The following is a 10,223-nucleotide window of genomic DNA, read 5'->3' as shown; positions in this document are numbered from 1 at the left end:
GACACACACAAATCAATAATGAAATCAATAACTTATCCTTGGATTCCTAATAAATGCAGTTAAAGAACACACTATATACAGAGAATAAAATGAGCTATTGAACATAGCACTTTTATTTGGCCATAATAAGTAACTAAGGATACCAGAACGCAGCCAGTGTTGTAGGGAATATTTCTAAAGAGATCCATATTGAAACCATACGACATTATGATGCTATGTAGCCGTCATTGAAATCTGCTGCAGCTGACAAACAAACCTTAATGAATACACCGGATTCAATGGACAACTTGTTATCAGCTTGTGGGGAATTCCATGATGGCAAGTCTTAATTGTATGATAGATGGAGAGATTTCTCTCTGGGTGAGCACAGTTTTCCTTAAAAAAGGCCATATACAGTCAGACTTACCACAATTTACAGTGCTGATTTATGTATTTCATAAAGGTTCAGATACCTGGCCTCTTCTTTAAAGGACTGCAGAATCCATTAAAGCATTACTGCTCTTTAAATGCTTATAGCCATGGTATGCTGTAACTATGTTGCTCTGCTTTTAAACGTCAACATTGCTTTTGTCTCCACAGATGGTTTCTGCTCACCAGAATGGGACGGCATTGTTTGTTGGCCCGAAGGACCCCCGGGAAAACTTGTATCCACCGCCTGCCCAGAGTATATCCATGACTTCAACCATAAAGGTAAGACTGGCCCTGGATTTAGTCAGCAACAGAAACTCTGAAACTCCTTTTGAAGTCTCTTTTGCAATTTTCCACAATTATGCAGGTCCAATTAAGAAGCAGAGGATGCATGCGTTGGAAAATAACTGGCAAAATTTGTAATTAAAACTAGACTTGTCTGTTTGATGTCCAGGACTAGCATACCGTCGGTGTGACAACAACGGAACGTGGGAGCTGGCCACCGCCAACAAGACATGGGCCAATTATAACGAGTGTGCAAAATTCCTCTACCATTACAACCACAGCCATGAAAAGGTGAGATCTGACTCATTGCCTTATACATGCTCATTGTCACAGTTACAGTGCCGTCCTCCACTAGCCTTTGAGTGTGTACATTGAGTAAATTGTCACTCTGTAGATATTGCAGCCTTTTAGGCAAATGTTGCACCATTTTACCCTGCAATTACAATCCCCTTTGAAATCTGTCACGTTGTCGACATGCCTTCTCAGTAATGTGCAGTCCAAATGAAAATGAATCATATTTAATGAAATGTCAAGATGATGACAGAGCGATAAGATAATGACGGGATGGTAATGTGGTTGCTTTGTGTTAATACGAGGCAGCAATTAGCTAAATGTCTAATTGTTCAAAGTGAAAGCAGCGTCACATTGTCACATTAGTTTTATATTGCGAATTGCAAAACTTCCCGGAAAGCAACCCATTCAGATAAATCTAAAACCTCACCAATCATGTCTCAACCTCACAGGCGCCTTCAAAGCTACAAGACAGTGATAAAAAGAAATTTAGACCCAAGGACTGAATTGATTTCATGATGCTTTCCTGGTAATGATTTAAATGAATACTTCACCCCCGAAATGATCATTTGCATATCAATATTTCAGCCCGTTACCTTGAATTTGCGAAGAAAATTTGTCTCCACGGTGAATGAGGAATCCAAAAAAAAAAACGAGAATTCTTGATGAATTTGAGTAAAAGGGGTCTGCATATAACAACAGCAAAAGCATATCAGTACATTAATTTACAAATTCTCATACAACTCTTGCACTGTAATACAAGTCCTGTTTATCCAGTCGTATTCTAAGTACTTCCCAACACAAACATTTCACTAAAGCCTTACTATTTAAACAGTTTTTAGGAGGGTAAAAAAATGAAAGTAATCCTGTAAACAGATTATTTGTCAGTGAAAGTCATTCTTAGTCACAGCCAAATGGCAATGCTTTTTTCATAGAAATGAATGCAAAGATGGCAAGATATGACATATTATACAAGAAGTATATTTTATGTTTATCATATAGTTGACGGAGAGTTGACAGAAAATTAAATTATAAATTAGTAATAATAAATAGATTTGTTTATCAGTAAAATATTATTTTGGATGTTTGTAAAAAATTGATTAATCAAGTTTATGCATTTAACTTTAATAATCAAGAATTTTCTCAATTTTTGGATTCTTTGTTCACTATGGATGCATGTGAGAAAAACAAAGTTTCCTCACAAATTCAAGGTAACATTGAGTGAGATATGCAAGTTATCATTTTGGGGTGAGGTACTCTTTTAATTTAAGGACAAGAAGTAGTGTCTGACTGCCATTTTAGGCTACCAATATGCTGTGTAGCACATTTTTGATTTTCTTTTTCTTTAATGGATTCAAATCTAATAAATATGTTACATTTTTATGTACCACATTGTGCAAAGTATACGACACCTGGTTATTACACCCATATGTGACCAGTTTTGAGCCTGGCCAAATGGGAGCAAGTCCCTGCAGCCAGGTTTCAAAAACAGGGTATGACTGAGGTCGGGCACAGATCATCAGCAGTGAGACCTGGCTCACAGTTGGCAGTCCAACACGTCCCTGGTGTCCTTTCGGTGTTTGATTGGGTTAAGGTCAGCATTCTGTGCAGGCCAATTTATCTCCTTCACACCAAACTCACAGCCCTTATGTGCAACAGCCCTTTCTAGTGCACCTCAGTTTGACCACATTGAAATAGACTGTCGCCAAAAAATGGAACTAATAAGGCGTCAAAGGGATGGGTGTAAATTAGGGATGCACCAATTGTAAAATTGTTTGCAGACACGATATTGTTGTTTAAAATAACCATTTGGCTGATAATAGATACCAATGGTTTTTGTTGTTTTTTATGAAACATGCAACCTCCATTAGCTGTTTGTTCCAGCCAGCGGCTGCTAACGGCCAACTTATGGTTGATGTTTTGTCCATAAAAACCTATATGGCAGATATCAAGATGCTGGCCAGTTCCAATATTTCAATTTAAAGCCAATATGTGTCAATACTGATGATCTTCAGATATGCATTCCTGCTATCTAAAGAATATATTTCAGCTTAGCTATCTGTAACATACAATCTGAACATAATCAGCCTGGGAGAGTCAAACCTGGGGCCATAAATACCATAAGCCCTGACATCACCACCGCACCACAGCACATGTTGAGAGAGCTGTTTTGTAAACCAAGCACGGCAACCTTTTACTACCGTCATCCCCATGTGACTGACAAAGGTAGATGTAACCCTGATTGCAGTTGCTCCCAGTGTTTCTCGCTCTATCATTGCATGAGGGTTGGATGTCAGAACATAACACTGGCAGTGAATGGGACTACTGGGTATTGTAAGAAGCTGTGGAAAACAGCTAGAGCGTGGCTATAAATGGGAAAATAGCACTTTCTCAGCCGTTATTGTGTGATATGGACAAGTTTTTCTTGTTTAAGTAAAATTACATTATGTGCAGTAATTATGCTGACGTGGCTTTTTGAGGAATTTTTATGGTATATTTATTTTTTAATTATGGTCTGGAAGCATTTTAATAATCTCACATATAAAACAGTAAACAGTCTTTCGATGGATGAGGTGCATAATTATATTAGAGGCTGGTGTTAACCCTTTGAAACCTGGATCAACATCAGTTTTTCTTGTGCTGTGTTTAGATGCCTTTCCCACAAATTAAGTAGTAGTAGAGTAAAAAGCGATGAGAAAAAAATATAAAAAAACTACACGTAGTGTGTGTGTGTGTGTGTGTGTGTGTGTGTGTGTGTGTGTGAGTGAGAGAGAGAAAGAGAGAGAGAGAGAATGATAGAGAATTATCAATTAACAAGGGAAAATATAAAGAAAACTTTAAAATTACTATAATTATATATTTAAATTTAGACTCCAAAGATATATTTATTATTTTATTTTATTTTTCCAGGTCACTTCCTGTTTTTGTTATTTTACCTCCTTCAGTTGTTGTTGTTTTGCTAATTTCAGTTAAATCTTTAACTTTGTACTGATTTCTTGCAAATTTGGGGGTCATTTCTTGTTAAATTGTTCATTGCCTTCTTTTTTTCTATGGTATTGAGAGAAATCAAGCCAATTTGCTCAGGTTTCATAGGGTTATGTGGCTCTGCAGTTTTTTTGGTGTGTTTACAAAATGTTGCCAATAGGGGACATAGAAAAATAGACCAGTCAGTCACTAATTGATAAAAAACATTAATTTGATTTTTTCTTTTTTTTGCCATGAAACATTACAAACAGCAGCTGCAGTCCCACATACATTTTCCTCTCCCCTGCTTGAATGCGGTGTGGAGGATGTGGGTATAACCTCATCATGGCGCCCTTCAGTTTCTTTCTGACTTCAGATGTTTATGTTGATGGGCTCCCGAGGGAGCGGTTGCAGCAGTTAATGACAAATACATATGCACGAATGAAAGCCCCACACAGCACAACTGCCATACCGCAGACCACCACCACAACTTAAGACACCCGTTTTTTTGGCTCAGGATCCTGATGCTAAATGATAACAGCAGTGGAGTATCTGGTTACATCACACGGGGCTCTTGGCCCTTTCAGCATGTTGACGCACAGAAGGTCTGGTTAGTGGCTCTCCTTACAGTGTCCTCTGACTGCCAGCACGCTGCTGGAAGATCAAACTGCCCCACCCAGCCTTTCTCAGCTCCGCCACCCATGTCAAATGTTGTTTCCATCAGTAACTTCTGGGTGCTTGAGACATTTCTGTCACCAGATGGCAATGCATTTTTAAACTCGCTGAAGTTAAGACATTCTGAAGTTACGCTTTTTTGAGGAGTGGAAATTCAAATATAGTGAGAGTATTATGAAAACATGCTCTTTGTAATAAAATCACTTGCCCTAAGTAATGTTGTCACCAAAATTTGAACTTGTAATGTTACGAGCACAAAGAATAACCCTGCAGCTTAGTGTATTTAACCCTTTAACACTTGAATCAGTTCTCCTCAATAGAGAAGAGAGAATTGGTTTGATGTCTTTCAAAAACACTGTGGAAAAAAAAGGCCAGATATTTTTTAGCCTGTTATTGAGGTCATTTACTTCCCCCTTTGTTTCTGATGTTTTGTTGTTGTTTTTTTTAACATTTCTTCTCCTTTTTTATGTTTATTTTTACTTGTTTTTAAGTAACTCTCTGAACTTTTTGCAAATTTCTTGCTAATTTTTTTGGGCCGTTTCTTGTAAGCTGCTCATTGCCATCAAGCCAATTTCCACCCGTCGGCCCATCGTGCTCTCTGATGCTAGTGCTGCTGCAGTTTATTATTTTTCGAGACATGAATTAATATTTGTTGGCAGAGTTTTCATGAAATTTGCTAAAAAGAGAAGATAATTACAGATCTTTTCACACAAAACTTCAGTAATTTAATTAAAATGTGCAGTATTAACACTGCAGAACAGAGGGGATATGCTTTAGTCTTTTTGTAAATTTTTGCCTCACTGTTGACATTCTAACAAATTCCTCTCTATCAACAGGATGTCTTTCACCGTCTGTATCTCATCTACACAGTCGGGTACTCCATCTCTCTGGGATCACTCATGGTGGCTGTCGTCATCTTGGGATATTTCCGGTGAGTCAGTGCTGTTACTGGAAATTTCCAATCAATCGTCTTAATCACAGATGCTCCCAAAAGGGGGATTTAGATACAGGGTCAGAAATTAAGGTCAGAGCCGCTGCAGCACGGATCAAAACAGAGTGCAATAGATTTAATGATAGCACATTGAAAGCTCCACTCTTACCACGTCATTAGACGCAAACATACAGTGAAGCAGAAAGCATTTAATTTAACAATGGCTTAATGGCTTTATCATGATATCGTGCAGTTTGCTGTAGCTATGTATGCATGCAGTGCTAGTATTTTGTGTCACGGCAACAACATGAAGCATGCAAACTGTATCAAACATTACCTTTGGTTTTCAGCAAACTGTGATACATCCACCTTTGAAGAGGAGTTTGCCTCCAGGCTTGCTCCATTGTCTGACATTTAGGTTCTTTTTTATTTTTATGCTGATTTCAGGTTTGGATGGCAAATAAACAAAGCTCGCATAATGATTTTGTTAATCTACCAAGTTTACAAAGATAACAGTCCTTAAGCTGCAAGGTGTTCTTTCCTTTTTCCCCACTGAAACACAAAACTTTGAATACATTAATTTGGCACTGAAACACAAAACTTTGAATACATTAATTTGGCAGTACATTCAACCAGCCTCACAACCCAACATGTTCTCCTCCAAGGTTGTCACATATTGCTGCTATGTCAGTGGACTTCCACGACTAAACATTGCACTCTAGGTATCCCCCTGTGTCTGCTGTTGAAGTTCCTTGAACCCGCAACCCTGCTGGGATGGCAGCAAAGGCACATGGTTAGGTTTAGGTAACAAAAGCACGTGGCAACTAATGACACCATCATGGTTTGGCTCTACATTCATTTGTGAAGTGAAAAGCTTGCTGGACTCATCCACCATGCCATCATTCCACTGTATATGGACCTTCCAGCTCCTTACATTACGTCATTACTGCCAGCGTTTCAACCTGATGCCATCCGGCAGCGTATCATGCAACGCGACAGGTTCTGCCTGGCGGTGTTGTAAATTTACAGCTGAGGGCGTATCATATCACGGTGAAGGTGGCTTTTGGTGTTGATATCTTATGCCGAAGTCACTGACAAAGTGGCAGTATTTGACCACTTCAGAATGACAAAGATCTATACAACCGCAAAGGTTGGTTATGATGGTGAACTGATGTCGGGGCGAGGACAACAAGTATGCAAATGAGCATCCCTGAGATGGTTTTCTGGCAATTTGTGCAGAAATTCTTAGGTTCTTCAAATCAATTATTATTAGCTATCATTAGCTTATTATCAGCTGTCCACGATGCTGCTCTCAGACGATCTTTCAGGCAAAGACAGTGAATGTGGAGGTCCTGGGCTGTGGTTACATGTGCTCTGTGGTTGTATGGCCAGTTGGATGTGCTGCCAAATTAACAGAAATAACACTGAGAAGGCTTATGGATGTGAACTGAACATAAAGACAAAATAAGTTCTTAAAAGATATGAAGAATTGTAAAATAGTTATTGCTTCACTTTGTCAATATGGACCTCAAAACAGTTTTTAATGCAAAATAAAGGAATTGAATACATGGGATTAAAAACGAATGGGATTATTCAAAATTAACTTTAGTAATTCTGTGATTAATTGTGATTTCAAAAATTAATTGCTTGATAGTCCAAATCACATATGATGTACATCAGTCAGTCTTATCTTACCTCTTTTGCCTTAGCGGCAACTCTCCTTAATTGAAGTAAAAAAACCTAAAACAAGGCTGAATTCATTTTTTTTGTGCAGCAACACAACATTTTTTTTCACAACTGATTAATGCAGGGCACATTTGTCATTATTTGCTTATTTTGTTGAGCATGGGGAGTATCAGGAATCGATGTGAAGGCGCTGTTTACCAATGTTCCCACCAGCGTGACTTACCATACAGGCAGGCAGTCAGACGGCTTTAGGAACGCTCCCAACTGGCACCAGGAAATCTATGGGCCAAATGAGTTTAATAAGTTATCCCAGGGGCCCATCTGACATTCTGGCTCTGTGCTGTGGAGCACTCCAGCCATGCCTCCCCTTCAAATGTCAGCTTTTTAGACAGGAGAGCTCATAAATGTTTTCCAGGGAGAGAAAAGGGATATTTCACATTAGCAGTTGTGCTCAGATTTTTTTCTCCATGGAAATGTACCCTAGATTAGTTTTCGTCTTAAATCAATAGCTCTCTGACAGTACAGTAACTTGTCAAATAATTAGCTCATTAATGAGGCTTTACAAGAAAATCAGTCAATAATAGATGGCAGTAAGATAATTTGAGTATTTAGACTTTTTTGTAAAATAGACTTAAGAATAGTCTAATTCAAGTTGGCTTTTGGAGTTTATTAAACCATGACTAAATTGTCTGTCATATTATCATTGATATTTGTTTTTTGACTTTGCAACAATGTTAGAATTTATTGTATGGATCCGGCAAGCTGGTTCCAGTGCTGTAACATCACGTCAAAGCTCTCTCCATAATAACCTCTCAGACAGGATGTTTTGGAAGAACTTTTGACGGATAAACTCGTGCTTGTCTGGAAGGGAAATTCGCATGCTTTTTTTCTCGACACATGCTTGCAATTTTGTTTTTACAGCTCACTTTGAGCCGAGCAATTCAATATTTGTGCGTTTCAAGCCCCTAAATCTCAAGAATGTGTAATAGTCAGCGTGGAATTCAGCTGGCTCTAATTAGGATGAGTATTGTTCATGTGTGTGTGTGAAAATACTTACTGACATGAAGGTGTGCCAGCCCGCACATAGACATACACACACAAACACATATTTTCGACGGATCTATCTTTTGACCTTGCCACTCTTGTTTGTTTTCTCCCCAGACGATTGCACTGCACCAGGAACTACATCCACATGCACCTATTTGTGTCCTACATGCTAAGAGCTATAAGTATATTTGTGAAAGATGTTGTGCTCTACTCTGGATCGGCCTTAGAGAACATGGAAAGAGTCACAGTGGAAGACCTCAAGTCCATCACTGAGGCCCCACCAGCCAACAAAACACAGTTCGTAAGTACACAAACACAGTACACTGTGTCCTTGAAGTAAATATGAAGAGAAGGAGAAACACATACTGAACTTTTTTTCATAGAGGAGTTTCAATTTATATACAGTCATAAGCAACAAGACACATAAAGTGATTTTATGCACATACAGTATTTATGGGAGGATTGAGGGTTGATATGCAATATAAAGGATTTTCAGTTTTTTCCAAACAGTCATTACAGCAATCATTCTTGTTTGATTGCATTACAAGCGCAGATAATTTGACTTGCAGTGTCGATGGGCATTTTGCTTCCAAGGAGGAAGTGGTATTTTGCAGAGTCTCACCTGCTTTTCCAGTGCTGGAGCAAATAAACTGCACTGTTTGTCACCGTGCCAAGCTTTTACTAGGCCAGTACTTGGCTTTCCCTTTCAGAGTCAAGTTTAAAAAATGGGTAAGGACTGGGTACTTTTCATGCATGCTTTAATATGCAAACAAACAATTTGCGCAATATATTTAGTGCACACATATCCTGTGGCTCTCCAAATTGAGTTATGGACTGCATTAAATGTGCTTCATTAGAGTACATGCTGAAGCAACATAGATGTTTGTGCTTTTGCATACTGTCATGCATGTACCACATAAGACCACTGCTTCAGTCATTATGTGTTATTCTTGGTAAAATTCCTAACTATTTATCTTCACTTTTAATATGAAGTACAGAAATTACAATCTGCATTTTCAAGAATTTTTATGTTTTGGTATGCCCAAAGTCAGATCAGCACTGATAAAAAAAGCTTTTAGGTTCTTGAACGATCTGCAGAATCATGAGCCGAAGCTGTGAGACATAGTGACGCTGAATGAGTTCAAAACTACGGTTAAATATAAAGAGTCCAGGCTGTCTGTCTGCAAATGCTTTATATGATCATTTTAATGTTATCAAATCTTTTTCTCTGCATCTTTATATTAGTTTTATGTTAATCGTTGAAACCTGGTCGCTGCTATTCTTGGCCATGTCTCTGCTTGTAAAACAGATATTTGACCTCAAAGGATAAAGTAATAAGTTGAGTAAATCACCTAATAAATATAAAGATAAAACAGTTAAGAATAATTATAATTATTCTTAACTGTTTTATCTTTATATTTATTAGGTGATTTACTCAACTTATTACTTTATCCTTTGAGGTCAAATATCTGTTTTACAAGCAGAGACATGGCCAAGAATAGCAGCGACCAGGTTTCAACGATTAACATAAAACTAATATAAAGATGCAGAGAAAAAGATTTGATAACATTAAAATGATCATATAAAGCATTTGCAGACAGACAGCCTGGACTCTTTATATTTAACCGTAGTTTTGAACTCATTCAGCGTCACTATGTCTCACAGCTTCGGCTCATGATTCTGCAGATCGTTCAAGAACCTAAAAGCTTTTTTTATCAGTGCTGATCTGACTTTGGGCATACCAAAACATAAAAATTCTTGAAAATGCAGATTGTAATTTCTGTACTTCATATTAAAAGTGAAGATAAATAGTTAGGAATTTTACCAAGAATAACACATAATGACTGAAGCAGTGGTCTTATGTGGTACATGCATGACAGTATGCAAAAGCACAAACATCTATGTTGCTTCAGCATGTACTCTAATGAAGCACATT

The 10,223-nt window shown here is 38.0% G+C and overlaps 1 protein-coding gene across 1 annotated transcript; it reads left to right on the top strand.

Moving 5' to 3' along the window:
* Positions 1–579: 579 nt before the first annotated feature.
* Positions 580–8,627, top strand: LOC121939308 (parathyroid hormone/parathyroid hormone-related peptide receptor-like; the record flags this gene model as incomplete). Its single annotated transcript, XM_042482360.1, has 4 exons — positions 580–690; positions 863–984; positions 5,460–5,554; positions 8,402–8,627. Coding segments are annotated over 4 exons (554 nt in total), but the record flags the coding sequence as incomplete, so codon positions are not given.
* Positions 8,628–10,223: the final 1,596 nt, after the last annotated feature.

Source organism: Plectropomus leopardus, unplaced genomic scaffold (genome assembly GCF_008729295.1).
Source record: "Plectropomus leopardus isolate mb unplaced genomic scaffold, YSFRI_Pleo_2.0 unplaced_scaffold45, whole genome shotgun sequence".
NCBI lineage: Eukaryota > Metazoa > Chordata > Actinopteri > Perciformes > Serranidae > Plectropomus > Plectropomus leopardus.
The sequence above is the reverse complement of the archived record's forward strand: the minus strand, read 5'-3'. Positions and strand labels throughout refer to the sequence as shown.